The sequence below is a fragment of the Rhopalosiphum maidis genome, chromosome 1 (assembly GCF_003676215.2).
Source record: "Rhopalosiphum maidis isolate BTI-1 chromosome 1, ASM367621v3, whole genome shotgun sequence".
In the NCBI taxonomy this organism is placed as follows: domain Eukaryota; kingdom Metazoa; phylum Arthropoda; class Insecta; order Hemiptera; family Aphididae; genus Rhopalosiphum; species Rhopalosiphum maidis.
Genome location: NC_040877.1, coordinates 36,797,983 through 36,816,961, shown reverse-complemented (window position 1 = coordinate 36,816,961; position 18,979 = coordinate 36,797,983). Strand labels below are relative to the sequence as shown.

At 28.3% G+C, this 18,979-nt stretch overlaps 1 protein-coding gene across 6 annotated transcripts in view; it reads left to right on the top strand.

Moving 5' to 3' along the window:
* Positions 1-18,028, top strand: part of LOC113549416 (high affinity cAMP-specific 3',5'-cyclic phosphodiesterase 7A-like) — a 110,154-nt gene extending 92,126 nt beyond the window's left edge. For 5 of the 6 annotated variants that reach the window (XM_026950695.1, XM_026950698.1, XM_028188582.1 and 2 more), the window contains 10 exons: positions 158-253; positions 4,842-4,942; positions 8,929-9,060; positions 9,216-9,386; positions 10,905-11,145; positions 12,090-13,132; positions 15,240-15,375; positions 15,592-15,726; positions 17,040-17,216; positions 17,765-18,028. In XM_026950695.1, the coding sequence (XP_026806496.1) occupies positions 158-253; positions 4,842-4,942; positions 8,929-9,060; positions 9,216-9,386; positions 10,905-11,145; positions 12,090-13,132; positions 15,240-15,375; positions 15,592-15,726; positions 17,040-17,216; positions 17,765-17,775 (2,243 nt within the window). In that variant the 3' untranslated portion in view covers positions 17,776-18,028. The remainder of the gene's footprint in view (positions 1-157; positions 254-4,841; positions 4,943-8,928; positions 9,061-9,215; positions 9,387-10,904; positions 11,146-12,089; positions 13,133-15,239; positions 15,376-15,591; positions 15,727-17,039; positions 17,217-17,764) is intronic. The other variant, XM_026950697.1, reaches the window with a different exon arrangement.
* The last annotated feature ends 951 nt before the right edge of the window (positions 18,029-18,979 follow it).

Sequence of the window (18,979 nt, the reverse complement as noted above, 5' to 3'; positions counted from 1 at the left end):
CGATATTGAAGTCAATTTTTATTATTTTTGAAAATTTAACACTTACAATAACAATAACACCCATTTAAACAACCTTTATACTAAATTAGTTTGATGTTCTAAGTCACTAATAAATTGTTCTTTTCATTATTAAAGATATATTTTATTTATTTTATAGGAAGATCACTTCCAGTACTTTGTGTTCATCTTTTCCATTGGTATGGTCTAATGGAACACTTCAAGTTGGACGTGGTCCAAGTTTGGAAACTCTTTAGTAAGTATAGACAAATAAAATTATATACAATTAATTATTACGATATAAATATTACTTTAAAATGTAGTGTACACAAAATGTCTCATTAGCTTTAGAATTTGAGATTATATACTCACGTTATATAGCTTCGTATTCTAACTATATCACGAACATATTGTAATGTATATGTAGCTTACATGTGCTGGCAATATACTATATTTTATTTTTGTCACAGAAATTATTTTCGCAATGGCATATAATATAAAAAATAATAAATGTTTGTTTTACGTTATAAAATAATATAATGGAATCATATGTGCATTGTGCAACAAAATAAAGTTAATTAAACTTATTAAAAGTTTTAGAAGCTGTCATGATTTTTAATTACACGTAAAAATATGGGATTTCAAAACTTTTGTTAAATTTAATTAAGTTTATTTAGTTGCACATATGATTTCATTATATTTTTTTATTAGGTATAAATCAGAAAAATATTCATATTTATTTCATAGGTAAACATAATAATAGTGGCGATGGGTTATGAACTTTTGACTTATGCATTCAAATGATAATTACATACCTTTAGTTTTCACCTACATATGTATTCAATAAAGTACTATAAATGTTTTTTATTGCTTGATTTATCGAATTCAGATACTGAATATTACGTATTTTTATACGTGGTTAGATGATATTTTTTATGTACATTACGGTTCTAGCTTAGTATGTTATATTCGTACGAAATCATATTGTTACCAATCAATATAGAATTTATTGAAGTTGACAATTTTTGTTACAAAATATAAACTTCTTGAAATTAGCTGTTTTTGATATTGTAAAAACACTAATTACTCATTTGATCGCACTGTGAATATTGGCAACCAACCTAGTATTTTTTTTTTTGCATAAATAAATAAAATAAACAAGCAGTGTAGTTATTGGTGTTGCCAATTGTATTAAAATATTTTCAACAGCATTAACCTTCACTCGCAGAAGTGAGTGTTTTGTATATACCTATGAATTATGCAGCAATTGCAATAATATACAAATTTTCTCATCCATTTGACCATACCATAGAAAATGAAATGATGTACATTAAAATACTGTTTAGTTAACACACATTTAATATACGTATCCTATCACTATAAGTGTTTGAAAGATCGGTGTGCTATCGCTTGCCACCTCAATATTTTTTATTAATGCATTAATGCGACGATACTATTTATTTTAATATATCGACGATAGTTTTCTGTATTATATAATATATATACATATAATACATGCATAAACTGAAAAAAAATTTTTTATTCCGGTCAGTAAAAAGTTACTTTATTTCATTTAACTACAAATTACTTTTTAATAGTTATATTAAAATGGTGAAATATCAACGTCTATTCATGTTTATATTATAACATATAGTATGATTTATTTATTTATTTATTTTATGATTTGTACGATAAAAGTACGTGCTTTTGTTAAATTTGTAACCAATAAAATGACGTTATCAGCATTTTGTTTCACAACATCCGTCATCATTCTGATTCGTCACATTGTTTCTATTAAATATGTTGAATAGTGTGCATTTAAATGTCTTTAAAATTGACAAAAAACAATAAGAAGAAAGTCTTGTACATTTTATTGTATAATAAGTTTATTTTAAAGAACTGCAGTATTCAAATCAACTTTGGTAACAATAAATAATAACACTCTCAGCAAAAATAATATTAACATTTAAATATTATAATTTTTTATCTTATTCGTTTACATGCATTTCATTAGGCTATATGATTTAACATTTGTCCGTTACGTATAAAATTAGACAAAAATACAGATGTCATTATTATGTGGCCACACTGTGTTTTACTTATAACGTATAGCCAATAGCCATATAGGTAATTATACACCAGTTTATTGTACACAAGATCGTATATTTATATACAATTTATACCAGTTGAAAAGTCAATTTCGTGAAATACACGCATCGTAGGTCTTGACGTTATTTGAAAAGAACTTTCTTTGGATTTAAAAAAAATTGAAAGTTGGCGAAAAATACAAAACCTCCTGGCGTGAGTTAGCTCTCAATTAAGAAATGTCATATTTATGTTTTTGTTATCATATTTTCATATTCATTCTTCATTAGGTAGGTATACCTATTATTATTATTTATTTATTTATTTATTTATTGAAAGAGTTCTTAGAAAAGTAACCATTGGTACAAGATATTCTGCGAAATACGTACCGTAACTACTTTAAATATATTATTCATATCATCTCTTATTTTATAATAATCTAGCAATTGATAAAATGATCACGTATTATCACTTTAAATACAAATGTATTTCAGGTATCTATTCTAAACTATAGTATTTGCTCAATTCTGGTAATTTAAAAAAAAAAAAACTCATTTATAGTTTTACTGTACAATTTGGATATTAATATATTATTATAAAATCAATACATATCATATTTTCTGGTTAAAAATTGTCGTAGTTGCGAAAATAATCAAAATACCCCGGCATTATATTATTCAGCAGTGAGAGTTGACGAGTTGTCTAAAAATATTCTAAGATAGTTTAAATATTTATCGTCCAATGTAACATATCTGATTTTTATCTGGTACACTTGGGAGACCAAGTCACTTTTGACAAACCATACGTGTCGATTTGGAAGCACAAACTTTTGTTTACATTTTGAAATAAATTGTATTTAGCCAGCAACTGATCCCTACAATTTTAAACAACACATTTTTATTTATACATAATATGTAATAGTACCTATATTAAATCTAAATAAAATTTATTTATATATATCTTTGAAATTAGTGCTTAGTTATTTATCTAATTATTTCTTTGATCTGTAACGTTATATTACAATTTAAATGATGCCCACACATTATTTCTAGTATTTTTATACAGAATTTTAATTATCCATTGTTATTTATATGACCTATGTACTTTCACATTTTTTCTGAACACATTTATGTTTTAGTAATAAAATTCTAGGTATTAGAACTAAAAAAAAATATAAATTAACCAGTCATAATATTAATATTTATGCATATATATATATATATTTAACCAACTCATTATGTTTAAAACAACTACCTAGTATACGGTTCTTAATTTAAATTATTTTAAGAATACAACATTTATTTATTTATGCATATGAAACTGATTTTCATTGACGTTTTGTGGAAACATTTACACATATGAGTTTTTTTTAAATAACAATTACAATTCATTCATACAAAATGTATCGTAATCTTATGTTAGGCATAAAATATTTATGAACGATATTGTTATGTAAATTATTGCTATTTTTAGTTATTTAAATTAACCTTAATTTATTATTGAAGCGTTTATTCTTGACATTCAACAAAAGTTTACTGCATATTTCGATATGTACCTATTCAACAACATTAACTCTAAAATTGAAACTGAACGTTATTTATTTATTTTAATTTATAAGTGGCTAGCTTTAATCGATATAATTATCGTAAGTGTTCGTGTTTACAAAAGTTCTTATATTGAACATTATAAGTATTTTAACCGTGAAAATTTTTATTCTGTGCGCGTCCTCCCACCGTAATGACACGCCACACGTGTATAGTTTATTTAGTGTTAGCGTTTATCGTCCATACGTGTATATTATTATCTACAACGCCATGTGGACTCAGCGATGTCTTATTATTATGCTAATGTAATCCATTCTTAGTTATTTTGGGTTTCCACAGAGTTTAGCGTATTTAATCCTAAGCCGGTTTCGGGTAAGTTTCAATGGGAACATCACTTTAAATACTAAATTAAATGTTTGAAATTAAAAGTCAATAAAACTAGCTTATTGAAGTATACCTATCAATGAAGATACTTTTTTAATTTATAATCAAATAACACTTGGCATATAATGATGTATTAGAACCTGTATGAGAATTTATATAATTATGAATTTATTATTGTGTTCTAAATCAATTTTTTTTTATTTACCATTTTTTTATTTTTAAGATATTGATGATGATGTAATGACTAAAAAAACACAAATAAAGAACACAATGATTAAAATGTCATTTTAGTATATGATGCGAATAGATAATTTTTGCAGAATTAAACTTATAAACGATCCTATTATATTCAAACTTTTCTTGTTACGTATAGATAAAAGTGCACGGAAACGTGTTATCTAAGGAAACAATTAACAAAGTTTTAATTTGAAAACACCGGTTGGTGTCTGAAATGAGTAAAGGTATACACAACTATTTTTGTCATATTTACGGAGGAATATAAATGGTGTATTTTTAGCCACAATCTGCATATTGTATACACATATTATGTTCATGTATAATAGTTGTATGTACCCATCAGCCCTTGGAAAATAAAATAAATTTATTTATATTAAGACATAGATTGAGGGTCTATAATCTCTACAGCTATTAAAATTTACAGACAATTTATATCACTCAATCTTTTCTCAAAAACAAATACTAAGCTCATTAGAACATTATTATATACTTGAATTAAGTTATACTTTTATCATTATTAATATCACGTCAAAAATAGAACTCATTTATCTTTTTAGATCTCTAAATTAGTATTTCTGTAATATTTGTTCACAGGTCTCATAGAAGAAGGGTACCATAGCACCAACCCGTATCACAATGCTATCCACGCTACCGACGTGACCCAGGCAATGCATTGTTTCCTGCAAGAAGACAAGGTTAGAAACATGTATTTGGTGTATATATTTATAGTATAAAATATATTATAATATTAAATGAGTTCTTAGATTTCATAATTTGCTAACTATATATTTGAGTGTATCCTACTACTGTCTATGTTATAGTCTATAAATTAAGGAAACTGATTATTCGTAGTTGCCTCCTTTTGTTTTAGCCGCAATTCAGACATTTCAAATGTATTCATCTGAATGCGTTTGTACATGTAATCATTAGTGTTTATAGTTTTCATAAGCAGTGTTTAAATTTTGGAAGAAAATTAATTTCCATTTCAGAAGGTATTATTTTAAATTATATATTTATATATATGTACATATATTTACCTAATTTAAGTAATAATAACAACCTCAAATTCAAATTAAGCGTAAAAAGTATGAGAACATCAGACGAGGGATCATTTTTCTTAAAACAAATTCCAACCTTTCAATTATATACCAATAACTAAAAATAATAAACAGTTACGTAAGATTGAAAGTTTATACTTTGAGTACGATTTTCATTTAATTTTCATTTTATATATGTAATATAGCAGGGGTGGCCAAATTGCGGCTCTCTTCATCGACGTATGCGGCTCGTGGTCTTATTTACAAAAACCAAAATTTTAATGCATACATTTATAAAAAAAAAAAATGTTTTTATTCTTATTATTTTATAATTTCATATTTCGTAATTTGATATGTTTATCGGATGTTATTTTTGTGGTATAAAAGTGCAGATTAGATAATTTGGCTCTTGATATAATTGCATTAATATATGTGGCTCGCATACATTGTCATTATTCCGCAGTCGTTTGTCACAATACTAGGAAGATTTTCGAAAATACTCGTAGTTTTATTCAACTATCGTTGTGGAATCGTTGCGCGTGTGTAATTCGTTATATTTATCGTTGAAACTTTTTTTTTTTTTATAGCATTCATCCGTAATGCTACTTTTTATTTGTGTATTGGCTTTGAAGTATTGGAGTGTACAGAATACATAATGACCGTGTATGCCCGTGACACTTGATAACTCGCGAACCGTTTGACACTACATCAGATGACACTCAGTAGTGGTCCGAAAAACGTACAAACGGTACTTGCAATTATTTTCATAAAATATATACTATACAGTATACGTTTACAGTATTAATGAAAATATTGAATTTAATTAATTTTAAATGGATTATAATAGTTAAGAGTTTATATATTAAAAGTTACTCATAAGTTACAAAGTATGTAGTAACTACTACAAATATTTCAAAAAATTTCAAAGCTGCGGGATGGTACTTAAATAAAATTTAACTGATATTAAAAACGTTTTAGAAGTCGATATTTTTTTTTAATGATATTAATTGTACTTCAAATATATTTTAAAATTACAATTCTCTCGTTTAAAAATATATTATATTCAAGTATCTAATAGTATTATTATTTGTTTTATATACATAACATTTATGTTTTATTTTTGTAGAAAAAAAACGACTAAATAATAGGTTAACTTAATTTTAGTATTTAATATTACTTTAAATTAATTTTTAAATCTACACTTTTATTATTGAAAAATTATGTATAGTAACAATATTTAATCGTATTATATTAGGTATATACATTATTATTATTAATATAATCGTTTGGCGAGAAACCAAGTTTTCCGGTTTTACCATTTTTAACCGCACTGGCCTCATGGGAATTAGAAAAAACTCCACAGTGTTTTATTCCGTATTTATAATTAAATAATAACAATACATTGTTTGAAATCACAACAGCATTGTTACAACGGGGGTTCATTTCGTTTGCACACATACTCCAAATTGTCCGAATACTCAGTTATCAGTAGAGAATTTTTGCTTTTTTTATCTCTACCACAGATATAGTATAATAATCATATTTTATTTGACCTTGTTACTCTTATAATATACTATAATGTAGGCAGTATGCAATTATTATGTATCTAGTACGTTTACCTACATAAAAATGTAGCCGTCAGAAATTTATATTTTTATATTACATTTGACTTCTCCAAAAATTGTGAAAATGATAGGTTTGCAACTCTCATGAAAAGCTCGTAGCGTAGCTATCTTATATACTCATTTATAGTGTTTTATTTGTATATAAGTATTATTATAATTCCTTATTGTCGGCATAATATTATATAAAAATAAAAGCTTCTATGTATTTTTGGAACGCGTTGAACCGACGAAATCTCCCATTATTATTGTTTGTGTTGTTATTTTACTATTGTTATTATTGCTAAACTATATTGACAGGTTTAGTGCTGCTCGCATAAGCCACACAATACGTGCCCAGCCTAATTCGGAGCAGACAGTTTAAAAGTCTCGTGACATTATTTCTGACGGACTTCTGTGGCGCATAATCAGCCGTTGTTATTATTATTATAATATTTTTATTTTACTTCCAACTTTTGCAAGTTTAATTTTAGATTATTTTATTGTTCGTTTGTAGACACCTAAATATGAATGCATAACACATATATGACTATTTACTGTAAAAATATTTTCATTGAATTCAATTATGCGTGACTGAATTGACTTGAACCTAACTTTTATCTTATTATTATTTATTTTATTTTTTTAAATCTAAACTTGTTTGCAAATATATTTTTTTTAAAACTTTATATGGCTATTTATCGATTCTAGAGTCAAATAATCGTATGTAAAATGAAAGTAATCGCATTGAATTTCGATGTGAAGAAAATATAAATTTAAAAAATAAGTGAATAACATTAGTAAATGTGTATATTATACATATTTTCATATCATATAATTCTTTAATTTACCTATTTACGAAAAAAAAATAAAACAAATTCTACCAATTAAAATAATTATTTAATCATAACAATTAAATAATAACAGAAATCATTACTATTATTAATGAAAAAAAATGTAGGTATCGTTCTTCAGTTATTATTATTATCATTTGATAAATATTTAAATAATTTTGTTATAAAAATAACCATTACATATTCAAATGAAACATAGTGTTAAATTAATTTTAATATCTTTGTTGATTAGTATGAAAATACAAACTTAATGGTGTGGCATTCACGAAGACACAAATAATAATAACAACAATCGTATTACAATAACTTAATGGAAAATTATTAAAGTCAATCAAAACAATTCTTACAATGCATTGTTCTCCATTTATACAGTGCTTTTAGAACTAAAAAGTTTGTTAATATCTGTACACACTTTAACTCAACAGGCTTAATGTTCCGTTACATTGACAGTCGTAAACTCTACTGTATTCATACTGTACCTTATATCATTTGTTAAAAAAAAAATTAAATAAAAAATCATTTTTTAAATACTTACATAATGCACGTTTAAGTAAACATATACCTATTCAAGACAAGTTCATTTAATTAGGTATCTTCAACAAATCATATTAAGTAATCTCATATATTATTTGGGGGGATAAATGGTAAATTAATTTACCCGAATAACGTAAAATGTTAATCGACATGCTATATGCTAGATATGATTGAAAAATTATATTTCCGTCTAAAATTATAATTATATATTGTTTTGTTTTATGATATCCGATAATGTTTTAAAAACCAAAGTAATTAATTTGATGTGACGTAATATAATAATTAAATTTTGGTCATTTATTGATTATTGCGTTGTCTGGTATAACACAAATATTTTCTGTGCAGTACATGTATATCCTAAGCATAATAAATCATCGTATTGTATTATTTTGTACCTTGAATTAGTTATTCAATTTGAAACAAAACAATAAAATGTGTCATGTAAAATAGCCAATATAGAAATGAGGTTATTGTTTTTTTCCTGAGTAGTTGTTATTTTGGGGTTTTACTTTTTTTTACCCTTACACCATTCGTATTAAAGCTAGTACAGTATTTACTCGTATTATTTTACTAATTATTATACGTGCTTTAAAATAATAGTACATTGCGTATGTTTATGAATTTTGCATTTTTATACCTATTTTTTTTTTTACAGATCAAGAACTTCTTGACACCGCTTGAAATCATGGCATCTCTTATAGCAGCTGTTGCTCACGATCTTGACCATCCCGGTGTTAATCAACCGTTTCTAATTGCGACCAGTAATCACTTAGCCACTTTATACGAGGTGATCTATTATACTATAATTTACTAATTAAGTATTTTAAATATCATTGTTATTATCGTGCAATTGAAAAACGATATTTCATATCTATCATTATATTTTTTTAACCTACTTAAATGACTTTTTGTTGTTTTTTTTTTTAATGCTCGTCAATTTAGAACACTTCGGTACTTGAGAATCACCACTGGAGGTCGGCGATTGGCTGTCTGCTCGAAAGCCACGTAGCTGAGAAACTAAGTCCAATAAGACAAGACCTTGAGTCTCAAATAAGTTCACTCATTTTGGCCACAGATATTACTAGGCAACCAGAATTTTTAAAGAAATTCAATGTAAGTTTCCCTAAAAATGGGTTTATGTGTGTTTGTGTATGGATAATGGAGAAGTGAAAAATCATAATCATATTATTTATTTGCACTCCCAGGTTAAAAATCCATTGGACCCCAGAAGCTCAGTGGCTCACTTTAAACTATCATATTTCAATAATTTTACTTTAAAAGATTTTTAATTACTACTAGATACTAATGATAATTATGTACTATTTAAAATAACTAATAATACCAGCAAAATAATTATGTAATATTATAGTATACACAATTATAAGTTATTTAAACAAAAATACTATAGTCGCCTGGATCATCGTTGTAAAGTCCTAATTTTTACATTTACACTAATAGTATAAAATATTGTTACCTTACGCAAAGAGCTTAAAAACGCCTAATATTAATTATTAATTGAATATTCTGTTAATGATACTAATTTACAATGATAATAATACCACGCGCTATATTGAACTACATTGTTCGGAACTCTTATTTTCACTTATATGCAAACTTTATCATATTGTTATTAAATATCAATATTTAGTAAATTAATGATTTAGTTATTTTTTGTGATTTAAATATTTTTTTTAGATTTTTTTGAATATTTAAATAATATTTTATAGAAAGAGTTAGACCCCTAAATTACTCCCCTACTCCTTTTACCCTGACTTTTATCTGTGGTTATATTATTATTTAGTATCTATTATATATATATATATAACACATTTGAAACGCACGGAAAACTTTTTTCATTTATACGATCTTGACTTTCCATGTTTAATTCATGAATTCCTTTTCGAAAACGGGACGAAAATATACTTTTATTATTTTTTTCTACGATCTTTTTTGTCATAAAAATATTTAACATTCTCCGAATATGAATATTTAATGTGTTTTTCAGATGTGTGTAAGTACGATGTATGTAATATACAATATATATATATATATATATATATATATATATATATGTTCTTATTTTTGAATGTCTAACTCTAGCGTTGGTGTGATACTGATAAGTTTTTGTTGTGCTTAGTATTATTGTACACATCAACATTTGACGTTAAATTAAATTGGAAAGTTTTATTAATCAGATGAATCTTTTATTATTATTATTGCCTTAGACTTCAAATATATTTCTTATATATTTAAATAATAAATAATGTATCTTAATTAATAAATTACCTTTTAATTAAATATATTTTTATTACAAAAATTAAAATAAATATATTATACACTCAGTTATTAGTTATTTGCTAAAAAGACATTTAATATTTTTATAATATAATACGATTAAAAACAATAATTAAAGCTCGTTAAGTGATTTAATTGTTGTGCAATATTGTGTCAGTATATACTAAAATATACAAAACTGTAGGTATTTTTGTAAATTGTGTTTTTGAAACAGTACTTAGCACAATTCACTTGATGTATTAAACTCAATGCGTTTTAAAATAATTTATCGACTTAACTATTTATGTGTACCGTTTTATAATTTGTTTTTAACCATTTTTTTTTTAAATTCAACAGAACTATCTGGAAAATGACGAGTTGGACATGAAGGACCCGGATTTGCGGCACTTTATATTACAGATAGCACTTAAGTGTGCTGACATATCGAATCCATGTAGGCCGTGGGACGTGAGTCGCAAATGGAGTCTGAAGGTGTGCGACGAATTTTTCAGGCAGGGCGATTACGAAAGGCAGTTGGGATTGCCAGTCACTGATATCTGTGATCGATACAACAATACGGTGCCAAAAATTCAAACCGGTACGTGCCTTTAATATTTTCTGTCATATTCAAATCATTGTTAGGGTTAGACCACATCCATAATACAAAGTATATTATTCATGTAGTTTGTATTATATTATGGTCTAAAATTCTAAGAAAAATTAACTAAATTCGTATTTTTATTAAAATTTAAGATAAACTGACGCATACCGAGGACTTATCTAATTGAAGAGAGCTAATAATATAATGGCCAACAATCGAAAAAATAAATACTTTTACTCTAAAAACAGCCATACCTAAGTTTCATTTCAGTATGTTTGTTTGTATAAAGGCGCACGAATAAACGTGTATATTTTTTTAATTTTTGTGAACACAATTTATATTTATGGTTTCATCATAACCTATAGGATAAGCATTTAGTTTCTCTACTGTATTTGAGTATATTCGTGTATTATATATCGTCGAATTATTAACCCATAATACGCACGTATATAACGTTAAATTGATAAAAAAAAAAAAAAAAAAAAAACAGTATATTAACGAGTAATAAATAACTATACACTATTTAATTTAATTTAAAACAATTGAAAAATTAATTATTATATTCATATCAGATACTCGTTAACATCTTATTCTAATATACAGATATTATGATTTTAATCGACATAGGTAACAATAACTGTCTTTATCGAATAAAATTTTATTTGATGTTGCAATGCATTTGACATTTTATACTAAAGTAAAACACACCGTACTGTAATTGTATTAGTTTTGAAATTATTATTTGATTTTATGTTTGCATATAATCAGTTTAGCCCGTAAATCAATTTAAATATAGATTTTCGGAAAATATAATTCATAGTTTCTATATTATTTGTAATAGATAATAGAAATATTGTTGTGTATATACTCGTTTATCGAACGAAATCATAAAATTATATTTTTCATAGTTTATTTTATTGTTTTCGTTTTTTTTTCATCAGTATTTTTCAAGTTCATGGTGTTGCCGCTTTTCAATCTATGGCACAAGTTTTTGGACACCAAGTTATCGCACTCGATGATGGAAAACCTGAGAAAGAACCAACAGCAGTGGGAAGAGCTCCGGGAACGCGAGAACTCCGTCGAGCAGCAGCTGATTGCGGACGCCGACGACATGATGCTGGAACCGGAAAACGAACCGGATACGCCACAGCAACAGCAGCAGAATCGCCGGGGCTCGCTTCCGGCCGTCATGCTAGAGACCGTGGACAAGATGGGCCGTCGGCACTCAGTGCCCCTGAACCTGGCCCGGGTCACCACCGGCCACGCGTTGCCGTGTACGATATTGCGCCGTGAGAGTTTGCAGGGCGCGGTGCCCTCGACGCTGCTGGTGCAGGCGGAAAACCGGCGGCGGTTCACGCTCGGCCAGATCCCGTATCTAGAGGAGGAGGAGGAGGGGCTGAGCATGTCGGTGGGCTCGTCGAGGAGCAGTGGGCTGCAGCGGTCGTCAGACGGCGGCGGTTGCGGCGGCGGCAGCAGTAACATGAGCAACATGGACGACCGGCCAGTGAGCGCCGAGAACCTGATACCCGAACCGAGCATAGCGACCATTACGAACACGGCCGACGCCAGCCGACTGTGCAACGTCATACACGGCGTCACGTCGCCGGTGCTCGGGTACCAGGCCGGAAGCTCCAGGGGCCTGACCAGGCAGCAGACGTTCCCGCCCATCCAGCCGTACGTCCGCGCCCGGTACCTGTCCACCGGCGGCGACACCGCGGCGCCGTGTTCGTCGTCCAGCGGCGGCACGTCGGCCGTGTCCACGGCGTCCAGCCGGACCGGTTCGACCAGCAGCGAGGGCTGTCAGTCGACCGGCGGTGGCGGTAGCCCCGGCCCCGGCGGAAACGGCACGAAACGCGACTTGATCCTGGACACGGACCGGGCGTTTAAGTTGGCCAGGTTTTCGTCCAACAAGGAGAAGGAAAACGTCGATCCGGCAGCGAGGACCAACGCGGAAATCAGGCGAAACAGCAATCACGTGAACCAGGTGGGTGCCCGCGGTGCTTGTGTAAATATGTATTTATATAGGTGAATTAGGAAAGCTCGCTCTTCGCGAACGTTCTCAGTTCCTGAATTCGAATACAACGCAATAGTCAATACACCATATTATATAATGCGGTAGACGATATTAAAAAAACGATTTTAGTAAACTTCGATTTATTTTGGAATCATTTTTTTTTTAATATTGGCTAGTATTAATTCACTTTGAATAGAACCGTTATGCAATCTTGATACAAACAATCGTAACTATGTACAGTAACTACGGAAAATAAATAAATATCGTAATATCAACAAACGTAACTATGTACTGGTAACCAATGAACGGACGGACAGAACGGTGTTATAACTTGTAAGGTGTTCTAAAATTACGTTTGAAAACTTAAAATAAATATATACGCTTTTAAAGGGCTTATAGATTTGAAAACTACTGAACCAATAGTCACCAAATATTGCACGTTTATTTCTTAAGACTAGGAAAGAGTTTATACCTACATGGTTTTAAGCTCATTTCTGATTTTAATATTTACAAACAAGTTATTCATGTTTAAAATAATCGCCAAATACGCACATAAAGGTATAAAAAAAACGCCGTGTCGTTTGTGAAAGATGAGTATAAATAACAAATTTAATAAACTTTGAACAAAATAAGGGGCGTAATTTTAATAGGTAACGAAGTGCCCGAGGATAACTGTTACATCGCTTGTTCACGTGTACCTTCAGAAACAATTTATATATCTATATTCCTAAATATAAAAATAAATAATATAGTTTAAAAAGAAATATTAAGAAATCGATAAAATACTTTGAAAAAATATATTTAGTCTAATATCCGAGCGAAAAATATACTTTTCTTAAATACTACTTTTAAAAGGTCAAAAAAAATTGCACGAGCAACACCAAATAGGGAAGCAATATAAAGTTGATAATATGTTGGAATTATTATTTATTCACACGCTATAAATATTAGCATTAGGCAACCAAAAATATTACGGATGCATTATGTATGGGAAACGAAGTGTACGGAACAGCTAGTATAGTGTATAATATATAAGAAGTACATCGTAATTCTTTGAAATATAAACATTTATTTTCTCAAATAGTATTCATGTTTTTTAGAAAATATTTTTCGTATGACTTGCAGATATCATTAAAAAACCATTTTTTAAACCGTATTTCATGATTATACATAAAAATTAAGTTTCGAACAAGTAGTAAATTCGTTATAAGTACTTACTGAATAGAAAGTTTTAAGTATTGATGAGTGAAGTAAATTATATAAACTGCTGTAGTGCATTGCAACCGGCCTCTGTATTTATTTTATGAAGTTTCTGAGTTTGGAGAGGGTTATTATAATCATTAATTTCGATATTAAGATACATTATTTTATTAATTATTGCCGTATTTGATTTCTTTTCAACTACAGTTATAATTAAATTCCTAATTATATATATTCAAAAAGTTATTTATGAATTTGAGTTAGATGTACTCATAATAATTAATATTTAAAAATTGAAATACAAAGTCAATTATTTAAACAAACATTTTATATTATTCCAATTGGTAAATTGTAATTACTATTAATTTTTCGAAAATCTTTTTTTTTTGTCAATAGGTTTTTATCTTGAAAATACTATTATTTAGATTTTGCTATACAATAATAGCATAGAATTTAGGACGATTTTATCACAGATGGTGGTAGCTCAATTTTTCGGCAATAGAATTTCTTAGGTATAAAATTATGTTCTTTCCAGTGCGGAACTCATCGAGTTTCCTTTTTATAAACGGATAAGTAATAATCTATTTTTTGGTGCACAGAATCTTACTTGGGTGTATAAATAGAAATTAATCAGCTCACTATACAACATGTTGTATGTATAAACCACTTAATTTTTTTGTAAATCCCCGCAAATACCATGTCTATTATTAACCACTCTAATTATATAACAATAATTATTTATCGTCGTTTACACCAAATAACGCACTGTATTTATCATAAATACCAAAGTTGTATAAAAACTATTATCTATATATGGTCTACACCAATTTAATATCAATCCGTATAAATAAATAATAAATTCTCTTTCGTTTTTTAGATTTTGACGAGACGCCGAGGTTCAGCACCGGTCGGCGCTGGAAATGGTGATGGTACTGGGCACATAGCAGCTAGTAAAGGTCAAGAAGTAACTATTCCCAGACGCGGGTCTGTGCCGTCAGATTTTTCCAAACAGAGTAAACAAATTTTATTTGTATTTAAAAAATTGTATATTTTTTTTTTCAATTACTTTTATTAATTTTTTATAACATTTTATATAATTTTTTTAATTTAATTTCTTTTTTTTTTAACATTTTTTACCATAATATTTTATTTGTGAATGACTGCAGTCACAGCGCTTTTATGTCAACGTACTTGTGCACTTGTGGTTAATGCATGGCTTTCTATCGCAGGTACCCTTTTTAAGGTGGTGGCCACAGGGCCACTAAGCACAAATAGCCGGAAGCAAGGCGCGAGACGTTCGTCGCTACCGTATGATTCCAATATTGGATTATCGAGCTCGCCTCTTGTTTCTCCTTCCCGGCCAGGTGAGACGATCATCGATTATTAGAAAGAAAAGAAAAACAGCATCTACACACTATCATATTATTAGCATATATAATGATATAACAATATACTCAAAATTACCTGTAACAACATAGTATGAATTAAATATGGTTTTTTTGTCAGTCAATACGCTTTGCTTTTTAATGACATATTAACAATTTATATAAGTTATTTTTAGACTATTGTCTTTTTTACTGTTTTTATTTTTGTTTATTTAGCAATTTTCATGTTTTTTTATTAGATCAACGAATTTTAGTATATTGGCGAACCAAATGATTTACTGTTATTTGGGATAAACATTAAATTTATTAAAACTCAATTTATTTTAACTCAAAATATTTGAATTTAAATTTATATTTTTTTTCTAAATAATTAACTAAACATCAACAATTAATTAATATTTTCAAATTTACAATGAAAAAATGTTCATTACTAAAGATTAATAATTTAAATTCTTATATAAATATTTCTGCTTTGTTTTTCATTTGTTCGCTTTGAATAATCATTAACTTGATTGCTCAGTTGAAATATAAATTCTAACTATATTATTTTAGTGAATAGCATGGGTGGTATTATTTGGTTGTAATTCATGATAATAGATGATTATTTTATTGAATAACTATAGATTGTCTATATGACGTGTAATTCATATTGTTTACAATTATTAAACAAGACTTGATATTTGTCTAATAAGAAATTCGTTATAAAATTTACAATTCCATTTTTATTAGTTTGTTTTTATTTTTTTCAAGCTGAAAGCTTTGATATACATTTTATCGACAAAAATAAAAATGGGTTTTTTAATGCGAAATGTATTGGTTTTATCATACATTACATGCGTTTATAATTTGTATCATTATTGTGTTAAATATACATGTGGTGTATTTGAGAATGATAAAGTTTCCATGCAACCGAAAAATTATACTTATTTCAATAACCTTAATTTTAATGTTTTTTTGTTTTTATCATATAAGTTTAGAACTGTTAAATATTTATCAATTAATATGATAATATTATCATCTAGCTGTAAATTATGTTATAAATAAGTAACAAAACACTTTTAAAAACCTAAATCATAAAAAATGTTAATTTATTAAATATTAGATTAATATTTAATTATAATAAATTATTAATTTTAATTTTTAGACCGACACATTATTTTATTGTAGTTATCATAGGAAAATTTTAAAAAGTCAGCTTAGTTAATTTTCCTTCGAGGATATTTTTTTTGCTACGTTCATTATTGGTGTACGACATTTTGTATAAAACTTTCAATTTGGTGGTGTGGTTTCAGAGAGAAGAGGTTCAGACGGAAGCCGGCCGGGTAGCCGAAGACGTCGCAGAAAGTCAATGAAGCGACGGAGCTCTGGTGGACCGGACGTATTGCTGTCCACCGGCCAGTCGATGGATTCGTTCTTGGCGCACCGTCGCGGTTCCTTGCCCGTCGAAATACTTGCCACGTCCTTCTCGGGTAAATATATAAGACATTATTTCTGAAATCATAACCATCATAGCAGTTGATACTATTTCAATTTATTTAAAAACTTTTTTCCTTTCTTTTATCAAAAAACACATTGATACTATTGTTGAATCGTTAAATGACATAAACACCGTATTCGATACAACAATTATTCTTAGGACTACAGCTAAGTATTAACCGACTTACTGTACTTTTCGAGAAATCTACAGTATTATGAAAACTATCATTCGTGTAATCTTTGCAAAGAAATTTTTTTCACTAACTTATGATCGTAAATCGTTTCTATCCATTTTAATCAGTAACTGGACAACATGTACGTTTTTTAAAAATATATATGTTTTATATTTAAAAATATCTTCACGTATCTGATGTTTATTTTTTATTTTACCTATACGCATACACCATGTGCAATGTACTCTATCTGTTTCCCTTTAAATTGTTTCTTCGATACAGTATATAGATTTTCTAAATTGAAATACATCAGTTCGAAATATGTAATATTCATGTCATTATTGTAATATAAAACTTATTTCTTTCAGGGCCACATTGAGAAAATTGATCATCAAATTTTCGCATCGTAGACTGACAAAATTATATTTGGACGATAAATATGCAAGTCGGCGGTTACGATGATATTTGCACGAAATCCTCAATACATTGTATTATGACCCACATAATACACTAATTATTGACAAACGGAGCGTAAATATTTTATGGTCTTCCTAGCGCAGTATTCTTAAACAAAAAAAAAAAACAAAAAAAATCAAAAAAAAAAACAATAATGGAATCTATTAATTTATTTATTTTCATTGACCAAATCTCGACGCTTATGGTTCGTTTTTGATTTTCGGTAACTATAAGCTTAACACTTCTAAAAATTAATGTTAAATGTAAATATAAAACATATTCATCTATTGATACAAATCATATATATATATATATTATATAATCGATATATTATATTATGTATGATCACTTTACAGTTTATTTTAAACAGTTTTCCACTTATTTCTAACTGTGTATATGTGGTACATATCATGCATTTGTGTTGACCATCTTTGCCTTTTTTACAACTATTATTATTAGTCTAAGCTTAATATGGCACACCGCATGCCGCCTACGCGTGCGAACTTATGTCGCTCAGTTCACCCTTCGATAACATTCTGCAGGGTCTGTTGCATATTTTAATCGTTCGAGCCTTAATCCATCCACATAAGACATGTTGTGTTTGGTGCTCCGCTCTATAATTATACATGTCAAACTCGATTTACTTGGGAGAGAAATATTTACGAAATATAAAATGTGTTTCCACAATACGATACATGAAAATAAAAAATGATATCGAGTCATTCGAATTCGATCGACTGCGTTAAACTATGTGTGGTCCACAGTAAACATAGGATCATCTGTGTAGATTACAATTATTGAATGACATCAAGTACATTATGCTGTTCAAATGTAGTATATATTTTCTTCCTTCTTCTTCTTCTTCTTCTTCTTCTTATTTTTATTATAATTATAATTTTTTTTTTTTTTTTTTTTAATAAGTATAACGAAAAATCACTGCCATTATACTGATATTCTTCATTATAATACTACAATTTTTGCGAATTGCGTTATGCTTTAATTTGATTGTTAATTTTGAGTTACTAATTTAGATAAATATTTTATTAAGTTTTTCTTTGGTTAAAATAATCCTCTTTAATTGAAGTTTATTTCTTTGTTTTAAGTGCCAAATATGAGATAGTATTTAA